General features: G+C 44.3%; 1 protein-coding gene across 5 annotated transcripts in view; it reads right to left on the reverse strand.

The window, feature by feature from the left end:
- The window catches only part of BDH1 (3-hydroxybutyrate dehydrogenase 1), a 54,666-nt gene that overhangs the window by 28,384 nt on the left and 12,682 nt on the right, over window positions 1–13,600 (reverse strand). For all 5 annotated transcript variants that reach the window (XM_049879927.1, XM_049879917.1, XM_049879899.1 and 2 more), the window contains one exon: window positions 12,119–12,245. In XM_049879927.1, coding sequence (XP_049735884.1) covers window positions 12,119–12,201 — 83 coding nt within the window. In that variant the 5' untranslated portion in view covers window positions 12,202–12,245. The remainder of the gene's footprint in view (window positions 1–12,118; window positions 12,246–13,600) is intronic.

A 13,600-nucleotide genomic window follows, 5' to 3' on the forward strand; every position in this document is an offset into this window, starting at 1 on the left:
CACAACCAGGATATTGACATTGATACAGTCAAGATACAAAACATTTCCATCACCACAAGGATCCCTCATGTTGCCATTTTATAGCCACACCTACTTCCCTAAAAAAAAAAAAAACCACTCCTTAACTTGTGGTTACCACTAACCTGTTCTCTATTTCTATAATTCTGTCATTTTGAGAATGTTATATAAATGGAATCACTCAGTATGTGTGGGATTGGCTTTTTTCACTCAACACAGTTCTCTGGAGATTCATCCAGGTTGTTGCATGTATCAATAGTTCCTTTCCATTGCTCAGTAGCATTCCATAGTATGGGTGCATCAGAGTTTAACCATTCACTTGCTGAAGGACATCTGAGTTGTTTACAGTCTGGGGCTATTATGAATAAAGCTACTATGGACATTCACGTAGAGGTTTTTGTGTGAACATAAGTTTTCATTTCTTTGGAATAAATGCACAGACGTGTAATTGCTGAATCATATGACAGTTGCATGTTTAGATTTTTAAGAAATTGCCAAACTGTTTTCCAAAATGGCTGTAACAATTCTACATTCCCATCAATGCCTGCAGATGTTCACTTGTTCCAGCACCACTGACTTTCTTTTGCACCTCTGTCAAACATCAGTTGTGCATCAGTCATGCACCACGTAACATCCGTGTAGGCAAAGTCTGACCGCATATACGTCCATGGCCTCATAAGGCTATGATAAAAAACCACAAAAACTAATTCCGACGCATAGCGACCCTACAGGACAGGGTAGAACTTTCCCATAGGGCTTTCAAGGAGTGGAGCAGCTGGAGGATTCAAACCACTGACCTTTCGATTAGCAGTCAAACGCTTTAACCACTGGGCCACCAGGGCTCCACAGAGTTCAGAAATCCAGATCAGAGAAGAGGACTTAGCTGATTTAGGCATGTCACACTCATCAATCACGACAATCCTCAAAAACAAAGAAAAAACTCTACAAGCTATTAAAGGATCGGCTCCATGGAAAGCTACAAGGCTAATGAAAAGGCAAGAGGATGGGTGTTGGACTGGGGACCAAACGCAAAAGCGAATCCCTCTCAGCACGCTGACGATCACGGCTAAGGCAGGAAACTTGTTCAAGATGCTTTAAGAAAAAGCAGACCAGGTGACATCAAGCTTAATGCTAGCTCTGGATGGTTCAAGGGCTTCAAATGTTTTTTACTGGATAATGTGAAAGTGAGTGGTGAGTCTTCAGGTGCCGATGAGAAGGCAGCAGAAGAATCTGTTGAAGCCTTATGTATACTAACTGTAAAAAAAAAAAAAAAAAAAACTGTAGAGGGAGGTTATTTGCCCCAGCAAATTTTTAATACGGATGAATCCTCCTTATTCTGGAAGCGAATGCCTGAAAGGGCTTTCACCCATAATACAGTGTTAGCACAATGTCCAAATCATTTAACATCCTATTTCACAGAACATATCGCAGACATTAAGCAACACATACTGAATTTGTGGGTCTATTTCTGGGTTCGCTATTCTATTCCACTGATGTATATATATGTCTAACCCTCTGCAAATACCACAGAGTCTTGGTTACTGTAGCTGTTTAAGTCTTGCAACTGAGTAGACTGATTCCTCTCATTTTATTAGTTTTCAAAATTGTTTTAGCTTTTCTATTTCTTTTGCCTTTCCAAATAAATTTTAAAATAATTTTATCTGTATCTATAAAAAAAAAAGAAAATCTGCCTGGGATTTTGATAGGAATTGCATTAAACCTGTATATCAACTTGGGGAGAATTGGCATACTGTGTGAGTCTTCCAATCCATGAACATAGTATGGATTTATTATGATCTTCTTTGACTTCTATCATCAGCATTGTATAGTTTTCAGCATATAAATTGTGTTTGTTTTGTTAGATTCCACCTAAGTATTTCTAAATACAACAAAGTATTTCTTTCTTTTGATCAATTGTAAGTGATATCACATATTTAATTTTTGTGTCCACATGTTCTATATGATTTTTATGTTTATCTTGTACCCTACAACCTTGAACTCACTTCCTAGTTCTAGGATTTGTGTGTGTGTGTGTGTGTGTGTGCAGATTCCTTAGGATTATTTATGTAGAAGGAAACATGGGTCCACCAAGAAACTCCTTTTCCTCTTGATCTGCCACAGAAGAGTCTCTTTGAGTTTTAAAAGCTTGTGCATGGATAGTCTCGTGTGTCAGGATGATATGGTTAGTACATCCAAAGGTGGTGAAATGACTTTGCTGTTCTATGCTGTCAAGTCGAATCTCTTAGTGACCATATATGACAGAGTAGAACTGCCCTGTAGGGTTTCCGAGGTTGTAGTCTTTATGGGAGCAGATTGCCAAGTCTTTTCTCTCGTGGAGCCACTGGGTGGGTTCAAACCGCCAACCTTTAGGTTAGCAGTCGAGCACTTAACCATTGTGCCACCAGGATTCCTAACCCACAGAGAATCACTCCATTTTCTTTTTTTTTAATATTTTATTGTGCTTTGGTGAAAGTTTACAGAGCAAATTAGTTTCCCGTTCAACAATTTATACACATTTTGTTTCGTGGTATTAGTTGCAATCCCCTCAATATACCACTCTACCCCCCTTCCTTCCTGGGTTTCCTGGTTCCATTAGTCCATCTTTCCTGCACATTCCTGCCTTCTGAATTTTGGGGGCAAATGCTGCCCTTTTGATTTCATATGGTTGATTGTTCTGAGGAGCACATTCCTGACAGGTGTTACTGTTCACTTTATCGTTTGGCTGAAAAATGATATCTGGGAGTGGGTTCTGTTCCAGGTTTGAACGGTGTCTAAGGGCCATAGTCTTGGGGGTTCCACCAGTCTCTATCAAATCAGTATGTGCAGTCTTTTTTATGAATTTGAATTCTGTTCTATGTTTTTCTCCCACACTGCCCAGGACCTTGCATTGTGATCCCTGTCAGAACAGTCAGTGGTGGTAGCTGGGCACCATCTGGTTCTTCTGGCCTCAGGCTAGTGAAGGTTGTGGTTCATACAGTCCATTGGTCATGTGGACTAATTGTTTCCTGGAGTCTTTTTCTTTACTCTTCTTTGCTCCAAATGGGAAGAGACCAATAGTTGTATCTTAGATGGCCACTCACAAGCTTTTAAGATCCCAGGCGTTACTCACCAAAGTAGGATGTAAAGCATTGTCTTCATGGACTATGATATGCCAATTGACCAAATGTCTCCCAAGACTATGGTCTTAAGCCCTCAAACTCAGTCCCTCAAGGTGCTTGGTTATAGATAAGTTTTCATAACTTTGCCCCTGTGTGCTCTACTACATCTATGGATATATTTGCAGCACATACAAATATGTATGTAGAAATATCCTTTGCCAAAACTATATATGCTCGTTGGTATGCCCCCATTCGCCATCCCACACCTGTTCACCTTACACATCTACCTATGTATCCAGTTGTGAACTGTTGTTTATTACTGCTATTGCAGAATTATGTATGTAATAGTATTCGCAGTTATTACCTTTTACTCTTGCGTACCTCCCAGTGTCTTCCTTTACCTCTGTCATGTTGTGCTGACATGCCCTTTGTCTCTCCCTTCACCCAAGTTAATACATGTCTACTCTCTAGTTGGTGCTCTCCCTTCCCTCCCCCTTCCACCCCTGGTAACCATCAAAGAATGTTTCCTTCTGTGTGTAAACTTTTTCTTGACTTTTTATAATAGTGGTCTCATGTGATATTTGCTCTTTTGTGATTGACTTATTTCACTCAGCATAATGCCCTCCAGATTCATCCATGCTGTGAGATGTTTCTGGATGTATTGTTATTCATTAACATTGCTTGGTATTCCATTGTGCATCTGTACCACAGTTTGTTTATCCATTCATCTGTTGATGGACACTTAGGTTGTTTCCATCTTTTTGTTATTGTCAACAATGCTGCGGTAAATATGGGTGTGCACATATCTACTCACATCATGGCTCTTATTTCTCTAGGATATATACCTATGAGCGGGGTTGCTAGATCATAAAGTCTATTTCTAACTTTTTAAGGAGGTGCCATACCATTTTCCATAGTGGTTGTAAAATTTTACAATCCCACCAGCAGCATATGAGAGTTTCAATCTCCCCACCTCCTTGCCAGCGTGTTGTTTTTTGTTTTTTTGATCACTGCCATTTTGCCAGGGTGAGATACCTCGTTGTTGTTCTCATCTGCATCTCTCTAATAGTTAATAATCGCATCTCTTCATGTATTTGTTGGCCGCCTGAATGTCTTCTTCAGTAAAGTGTCTGTTCGTGTCCTATGCCCACTGTTTAACTGGATTGTTTGCCTTTTTGTTGTTGAGGTATTGAAGTTTTCTATAAATTTTAGAGATTAGTCCCTTGCCAGGTATATCGTTGCCATAAATTGTTTCCCGTTCTGTAGGTTACCTTTTTACTCTTTTTGGAAATCACTCCATTTTCTCACAACCCCAGGTGTTGCTCTGCAAAAAGAACAAGAGGTGTCCCTCCTGGAATAGATTATGTTTGTCCCCTGCCCCCGACTTAGTATTTCTTGACATTTAAAAACCTTAGCAAAAAGCTTACAGCAAAAGATACAGCTTATTTCAGACTGACCTGCCACTAGATTTTCTCCAACCTACCTCTTCATTCTCACATATACCCATGTATTACATCAGGCTCTATCCGCTCATGCCAACTTGTACAGTCCAGATGTCAATGGCATGTTTCTACTTCTACACAGAGCACAAGACTCCATCCCTCCACACCTGACCCCAAAGAGCAACCCTGACACAGTGGGCAATGCGAGGCTAAAAAGTGGCCAAGACGCTCCAGCTTGCATGAGAGTACCCTAGTGGGCACTCCTTGGCCTCTCAGCCTTTCCCTCCTGGTACTGCTGGGGTTGCCTCATCCTGCTCTTATTTCTTTTCTTCACTTTGGAGCTCCTGCAGTTACTACAGTATCCCTGGCTTAGAGGTGCTTCTCAATTTGGAAGGGCCTTCAGTCTCAGGTGCTCCTTGGAAATTCTATGGGGCAGTTCTACTCTGTCCTATAGGGTCGCTATGAGTCAGAATCGACTCGACGGCAGTGGGTTGGGGTTTTTTTTTTTTTCAGTCTCAGGGAGCCCCTGGTTGCTGCAATGGTTAGCACACTCAGCTGGTAACTGAAAGGTTGGACGTTTGAGTCCACACAGATGCACACTGGAAAATAGGCCTGGTGATCTACTTTCAAAAAACAGTCACTGAAAACCCTGTGGAGCACGGTTCTCTCTGATACACATGGGGTCACCATGAGTTGGAGTCAACTCAAGGGCAACTAGTACCGATACTGGGTCTGGGAAGGCCTTAGCACCTCAATTCTCAAACTTTAGTTAACAAGTACCTGAGGAGCTTGTTAAAATGTAAACTCCAGGTCCCTCCTATTGATACTGTGATTCAGGAGGAAAGGGTAGCACCTGGGAATCTGCACCTTTAACCAAGCACCTCAGGTGATTCCAGTATAGTAGGTCCAGGTGAAGGGCTGGTAGATCTAGGTCCAGAGCAGTGGTTCTCAGGTTCTCCTTGCTGGTTCTTTATTAGAATCACTTGGGAATGTGAGAATGGTTTTATGGTTGTGTTATTAAGAAGAGCTCTTATTATTTAGAGATACATACTAAAATATTTACAAATGGAATATGATGTCCAGGATTGGATTCAAAATAATCCAGTAGGGGCTGGGGAAGGAGAATGGGTGGGGATACAGATGAAACAAGACTGACCATGAGCTGATATTGTTGATGCCTAGGTGGTAGGTATACCAGGGATCAATACATCTTTCTACTTCTGTATATGTTTGAAATTCTCCACAAAATAGTTTTAAAAGAGTTACCAGGAAAGCTTTATAAACAATCCCCATCCCTGGCCTCACCCCTGACCAATTAAATCAGAATCTCCAGGGGTAGGGTACAGGGATTTCTTTTCCCACAGTGCTCTAGGTGACTCTAATCTGCAACCAGAGCTGAAAACCACTGCTGGGAAGGGGGAAAAAGGACTTTTTGAGCCTCTTGAGTGCCAAGTATCTCTGGGGATAAAATCAGCTCTAGGCCACAGCCTAGCTCAGCTGCAGCAGACAGTGCTGTTTGCCCTCCAAAACCCATTCTTCTCATCTGTTTCACTGTCAATCTGGACTTTGTCTGGGGGTAGCAATGTTCCCCAACCCTTTCCAGACTATAGGCTAACTAGTGGTCATGTGACCTGCTCCTGGTTAATGAGGTACAAGCAGAATTCTGCAATGATTGCTAAGAACATTTTGCTTTCCAAATACAAGGGCTGCTCTGTTTCCCTTCCTCCATGTTGCTTTGCTTCTTCCTGTCTGGACTGAGGCTGGAGGTGCAGGCGCATCATGGGACCTTGTGGGTGAGAGCTGCCCTCAGGACGGCAGATCAGAAAAAAGGAGCCCGGGTCCCCTGAAGCCACACTAGCCCTGAACTCTGCTCTTAATGTGATGCAAACCTAACATCACCGAGCAGGGCTGCGTGCCCTGAGGGCTTAAGCCCAGGCCCATGATATAAAATAGTGTGTATTTCCCAGGAGGGTCCCCTCTGCCCAGGAGGGTCCTGCAGTGGCAGCAAGCAGATTACACCAAAAGCTATGCCAGTCTCTCAGGTGGTACAAGTTAAACTCAGGAGCGTCAGGAAACATCCTGAAGGGTAGAATTCCAAAGGGGTGGCCGCCAGATTCAGAGGAGTCAAGCTTCCTGATTTCTGCCCTGGCCCAGAAACAAAACGGGAACAGGTGGAGGAGGTGCAGTCTGGCACTTCCCCAAGGGCCTGTGGAAGAACGTGGCTTCCAGGAACTTTCTGGGCCACCTTTTTGAGATGCCATGCCATGCTTGCCAGGGCATTCATTCTGGCTGCTTCTCCTCTTACCAGTCTGAGTATCACTTTTGTTCCTGCCATCACAAATCGGCAACAATCAGAATCCCAGCCTTCTGGTGAGAGGGGTCATGAGGCAGTTTGACAGGCTGAATCTAACAAGATGGGGTTTCAGGGGGACAAGTGGCAGTGTCACAAGTGCAGTTTGGGAGAAATACAGCCTCACAGCAGCATCTGTGGAGAAAGTTTAGTCTGGTCAACCATAAATCACAAGTGGGATGTAGTTGCCCGAAGAAGCTGTGTGAGCATAGGCTGGGCAGGAAAGAACCTAGGCTGAGGGAGGCAGAAGCGCTTCTGCATTCTGCCTGGGCAGGCTGCCCCTGGGCTACTGTGTGTCCCGCCCAGGCAAGCAGAGCTCAGCATGGGGGCTGAGTCAGCCAGTATGCGTAATCAGGATCCAGGAGGTGGCATCCTGGATGGGGAACTTATCTGCAAGTCACTTAGGAGACACCAAAGCCTCTGGACACAGCCAGAAATCCAAAATCTGAGGGCCATGCTGAGCCAGGAAGCAAAATGGGTGGTCAGATGATGGGACACGGGCAGGGGGCAGCATCGGGCCACCAGGGGAGGTTTGCATACGGACAGTTGCATGTGTCCTGGGTGACTCGTTCTCTGGGTCATATAAACAGTGGTAGGTGTTCAGCTCCGGGCACCACATTTTAATAAGGAGCACAGGCCACATAGGAGGGAGGGAGGAAGGATACCTGGATGCTGTGTGGAAAAACCACGTGAGATAATGAAAAAACTTGCAGATGGATCAGAGAAGATGCGGTGGGTAGATATTGGGGGTAACGTAACCATGTGCCTTCAAATATGTCATCATGAGGATATATGGGGATGAAGGATCAACTTGTTCAGTATGAATACAGAGGGCAGACCCAGGAACAAGAGGCAGCATTTAGAGAAGAATGATTTCTGCTTGATATAAAGAAGATCTTTGTAATAGAGCTGTCCAAGAACAGGAGGCTTCCAAAGACCACCCGTTGCCGTCGAGTCGATTCCGACTCATAGTGACCCTATAGGACAGAGTGGAACTGCCCCATAGAGTTTCCAAGGAGCCCCTGGTAGATATGAACTGTTGACCTCTTGGTTAGCAGCTGTAGCACTTAACCACTACACAACCAGGGTTTCCTTCCAAAGACTGGAGATACTCAAATGGAAGCTGTAAGGCCCATTATTGAGGATGTTATTGACAGGATTTACTTCCAGGTGGCGTTAGAGTATGAAGCCCTTCCAACTGAGGGCCTCATAGTCTAATTTTCCAACTGAGATTCAAGTAAATTGATGAAGCTAAAGATTTTCCCCAACCACAGAGGCCTGCCTGACCTGTCTAAGCCCAGGCACAGTGGTTGCCCACCGTTTCCTCTTCCTTCACACACCACTTCCCTGACCCCTACTGACACTTTCACCCTGAGGACATTGAATGTACTTAACACTCAGATCTGTTCCTACCACACTTTCCCTCTGCCCCGAACACCCTAACCTAGTTATTTCTACAATCCACCCAAAAGACCCTCAAATGAGCCAGAAGCTAACCTAATGCCTCATTTCTCTTTAATTTGAGGATAAACCTCTGTAAGGAGCCTTGGTGGTGCAGTGGTTAAGAGCTCAGCTGCTGACCAAAAGGCTGGCAGTTCAAATCCACCAGCTGCTCCTTGGAAACCTATGGAGCAGTTCAACTCTGTCCTAAAAGGGTTGCCATGAGTCGGAATTGACTCCATGGCAACGGGTTTGGTTTTGGTTTTGGGATTACTTTCTCCTCTATAAAATCAACTCCAGGAATCTCTAAAAGCCATTTATTTTTTTAATTTTAATGTGCTTATAAACCAGAGACTCCATCAGCCTGAGATCAGAAGAATTAGATTGTACCCAGCTACCATCAATGACTGACCTGACAGGGAACACAACAGAGAATCCCTAGTGGAGCAGGAGAAAAGCGGGATGTAGACCTCAAATCTAGTAAAAAGACCAGACGACTTCATGGTCTGCCTGAGACTGGAAGGACCCCAGAGGTCATGGCCCTGGAACTCTCTGTTAACCCAAAACTAGAACCATTCTCGAAGCCAACTCTTCAGACAAAGATAAGACTGGACTATAGGACAAAAAATGACACTGGTGAAGTGTGCTTCTTAGTTCAAGTAGATACATGAGACTATGTGGGCAGCTCCCATCTGGAGGCAAGATGAAAAGGCAGAGGGTGACAAGAGGGTGGAGAGGAGTGTGCTGTCACATTGTAGGGAGAGCAACTAGGGTCACATAACAACGTGTGTATAAGTTTTTGTATGAGAAACTGACTTGAACCGTAAGCTTTCACTTTATAGCACAATAAAAAAATTTTAATGTGCTTTAGGTGAAAGTTTACAGTGTAAATTAGTTTCTCATTCAAAAATTTGTACACAAATTGTTTTGCGACTTGGTTGCAATCCCCGCAATGTCAGCACTCTCCCCCTTCCCACCCCTGGTTCTCTGTGTCCATTCATCCCGTTTTCCTGTCCCTCCCTGCCTTCTCATCTTTGTTTTTGGGCAGGTGTTCCATACACTTGACTGATCTAAAAGCACATTCCTCGTGTGTGTTACTGTTTTATAGACCTGTCTAATCTTTGGCTCAAAGGTAAACCACAGGGGTGGCTTCAGTTCTGAGTTAGCAGGGTATCTGGGTGTCACGGTCTTGGAGGTTCCTCCAGTCTCTGTCAGACCAGTAAGTCTGGTCTTTTTTTATGAATTTTAATTTTGCTCTGTAATTTTTTTCCCGCTCTGTCCAGGACCCTCTATTGTGATCCTTACCAGAGCGGTTGGTGGTGGTAGCCAGGCACCATCTAGTTCTTCTGACCTCAGGCTCTGGTTCATGTGGTCCATTAATCCTTTGAACTAATATTTTCCTTGTGTCTGTGGCTTTTTTCACTCTTCTTTTCTCCAGACAGCATGGGACCAATACATGTATCTTAGATGGCCACTCACAAGCTTTAAGACCCCAGATGCTATTCACCAAAGTAGGATGTAGAACATTTTCTTTATGAACTATGCTATGCCAATTGACCTAGCTATCCCCCGAGACCATGGTCCCCCAGTCCTCAGCCCAGTAACTCAGTCCCTCGAGGTGTTTGGATGTGTCTATGAAGCTTCCATAACCTTGCCTTTGTCAAACTGTGCTGACTTCCCATATGCTGTGTGCTGTCTTTCCCTTCACCAAAGTTAACACTTGTTTCTAAAAGTCATTTTTGAAGCAGATTTGTCATTTCAATGAATCATTCACTGAAAAAAAAAAAAATTGCAGTAAATCTCCTTCTTTCAAAAGCCCTACAACAGAGCCAGGTTTTGTTCCCTCTGGAGTGGCAATGGCCTTGAAATGAACAGCCCAGGAAGGGCCATTTGAACTCTTCTCAAATGATGCCCTCCAGCAGTTGAAGCCCCATCTCCAACCAAGCTTCTCTATCCTGTAGAAATGCTTTTAAGTAAATGTTGCCAAAAGCCTATATTATATGTTTTTCTAAACATGTTTAAAAAAAAAAAAAACATGTTTAGTGGCACAGAAAATATCAATTTTCTAGCTGCTGGGACTTTACATTTAACCTGACGATTTCATTCCCCTCAGTAAACAGGGTACCTGTAGTTCTAGGTGACACAAATAGTTAAGCACTCGCCTACTAGCCAAAAGGCTGATGGTTCTAACCCACCCAGCGGCACCTCAGAAGACAGGCCTGGTGATCTGCTTCCGAAAGGTCACAGCCTTGAAAACCCTGTGGAGCGGTTCTCCTCTGCACACACGGGGCTGCCCTGAGTTGGATCCCACTCAATGGTAACTAACAAGGACAGGAAGAAAAACGTGTTTATTTTTTCTCTTGCTCTTTGGCTGCAAAAGAGGAAAACAGGGTAACAGGGGACACTGAATCCCCCGGAAAGGCAATTCCAGAAGCTCCCAAAGAAGAACAGCAGTTTGTTTAATTTGTACATAATGTTTCTTCTGGAGTCCCGTTGGGACAGTGATCAAGAGCTACAGCTGCTAACCAAAAGGTCGGCCGTTGGAATCCACCAGCTCCTCCTCGGATGCCCTACGGGGGAGTTCTGCTTTGTCCTATAGGGCTGCTACGAGGCAGAATCAACTTGATGGCAACGAGTCCGGGTAATGCTTCCTCTAACTGACACATAAACAATTCAGTGAAGACTCAGGGCATTTTAGTTAACTGATTTCATGTGTTTTTAAAAAAGGCAGTTACCCAAGCGATCAAGGTAATGCCACACATCAACATCATGTGCCTCCTGATGTGATGCACTGGGAAGGACACGTCACTCCTGTGGGATCCGTGCCAAATGCATACAACCTGAGTCTAAACCCAAGGAAACGTCACACAAAACCCAACTGAGAGACCGTCTAAAGTCCGAATGTAAACCTGAGGAAACATCACACAAAACCCAACTGAGAGACAGTCTAAAGTCTGAATCTAAACCTGAGGAAACATCACACAAAACTCAACTGAGAGACAGTCTAAAGTCTGAATCTAAACCTGAGGAAACGTCACACAAAACCCAACTGAGAGACCGTCTAAAGTCTGAATCTAAACCTGAGGAAACGTCACACAAAACCCAACTGATAGACAGTCTAAAGTCCAAATCTAAACCTGAGGAAACGTCACACAAAACCCAACTGAGAGACAGTCTAGAGTCCGAATCTAAACCTGAGGAAACATCACACAAAACCCAACTGAGAGACAGTCTACAGTAACCAACCAGTACTTTTCCAGAGTGGCAAGATCATGAACGGTAGAGACTGAAGGACTCTCCCTGACAGGAAGAGACTAAGGAGACACGACGAATAACTGCAATGTGGGATCCTGGACTGGACTCTGGACCAGAGAAAGGACACTGTGGGACATCTGACAAAATCTGAATCAGGTCTGTAGATTAGTTACTAGTATTATATCAATGGTAACTTCCTGGTTTTGATCATTGTGCTATGGTTTCAAAAACCGTTAACATTTGGGGAAGTTGGGTGAAAGGTATATAGGAAACCTTTGCTCTCGTTTTGCAGATAAAAAGTGTCCAAAGAACACATTTGTAAAAAAGCAGTTGTGAAATATACGCTTCTTTGGCCTATGAATCTGGGGAGGTCTCTGCCTTCTGTGGACGCCTTTGAATTTCCTTTGCTGGTAAACAGCTGGGGAGTTGAGAGACATCTTTGAGAGTCAGGCCTTAACACCAGCTGCAACATCCATGTGTGACCCTCAAGGACACCTCCACCAACAGTTTCTTACCTTGCTCCATTTTCTCTATCATAGAAACTCAGGGTTTTCCCTGGGAGCTGTGACAGAGGTCTGGAGAGGCGGGCAGTCAACATTGTGGCAACAGCCAGTAGAATGATCAGCTTCCTCCTGGCAGGCTCTGAAACACAAAATGCGCCTTAGCGTGACCTTGTTACCTTCAGATATTTAGGCAGGAGAGGACATTTTCCCCCAGGTTGTAAGAGTCAAACTGGGCTCTGTCTGTTCTGCCCAGGTCCAGGCATGGTACCAGTCCCCCCACCCCACAGCCTGATGTAATGGAAAGATTCAGGAGACTGGGGTGCCTGGCTTCTGGTTTTGACTGTGTCACTAACTCACTGGGCAACCCTGGACAAGCCATCACCCATTTGTAATATGAGCAGGCTGGACCAGACCAGTGATCTCCAAGCCAGGCCGAGCAGCAATCACCTGGGAACTCCTAACCCCGTGGGGATCCTGACTCAGTGAGTGCCGGTTCCCTCATGCTAGTTGTTCCCCATGTCCAGCAAACATCTGATGACCCAGGGCATCAGCCTTCACTCTCAGTTTGCTCACATGTCTCTTCAGGCAGCTCTTCCAGCCCTGTGCCATGTATCACTGGAGTCAACCCTCTACCTCTCTTCCCTCACCCCACCAAACATGTGGTCTGTCTCTGAGGAGCAGCTGAATTTATCAGCAACCCTTCACACTGCTAACTCATTAAAGCATGGGGACTGGAGCTTGAAAATAATGAGACTCTTTAATCAACCTAAAACACACACACATTCCCCTCCACCTCAGGCTACCCAAAAACCCTGCTACATTGACCTTATTGCAGCAAGGTCACATATCACTCAGGGTCACCTTAAGTCTACTTGGCACCATGACTAAACCCAAAAACCCAAACCCATTGCTGTTGAGTCAATTTCAACTAATAGCAACCCTATAGGACAGAGTAGAACTGTCCCGCAGGGGTTCCAAGGCTGTAAATCTTTATGGACCTTGGGGGACAACTTAGTCAATTGGCATAACACAATTCACAAAGATTATGTTCCATATCTGAGTTTGGTGAGTAGTGTCTGGGTCTTAAAAGCTTGTAAGCAGCCATCTAAGATACACCTTTTTTTTAAATTGTACTTTAGATGAAGTTTACGGAACAACTAGCTTCTCGTTAAACAATTAATACACAGATTGGTTACCAAACCCACGGCATGTCAACACTCTCCCCCTCTCCACCTTGGGTTCCCTATTACCAGCTTTCCTGTTCCCTCCTGCCTTCTAGTCCTTGCCCCTGGGCTGGTGTGCACCTTTAGTCTTGTTTTGTTTTATGGGCCTGTCTAATCTTTGGCTGAAGGGTAAACCATTACTGAGCTAAACGGGTGTCTGGGGGCCGTACTCTTGGAGTTTTTCCAGTCTGTTAGACCAGTAAGTCTGTTTTTTTTGGGGGGGAGTTAGAATTTTGTTCTACATTTTTCCTAAGATACAATTATTGGTCTC

This window comes from Elephas maximus, chromosome 1, assembly GCF_024166365.1.
Source record: "Elephas maximus indicus isolate mEleMax1 chromosome 1, mEleMax1 primary haplotype, whole genome shotgun sequence".
In the NCBI taxonomy this organism is placed as follows: domain Eukaryota; kingdom Metazoa; phylum Chordata; class Mammalia; order Proboscidea; family Elephantidae; genus Elephas; species Elephas maximus.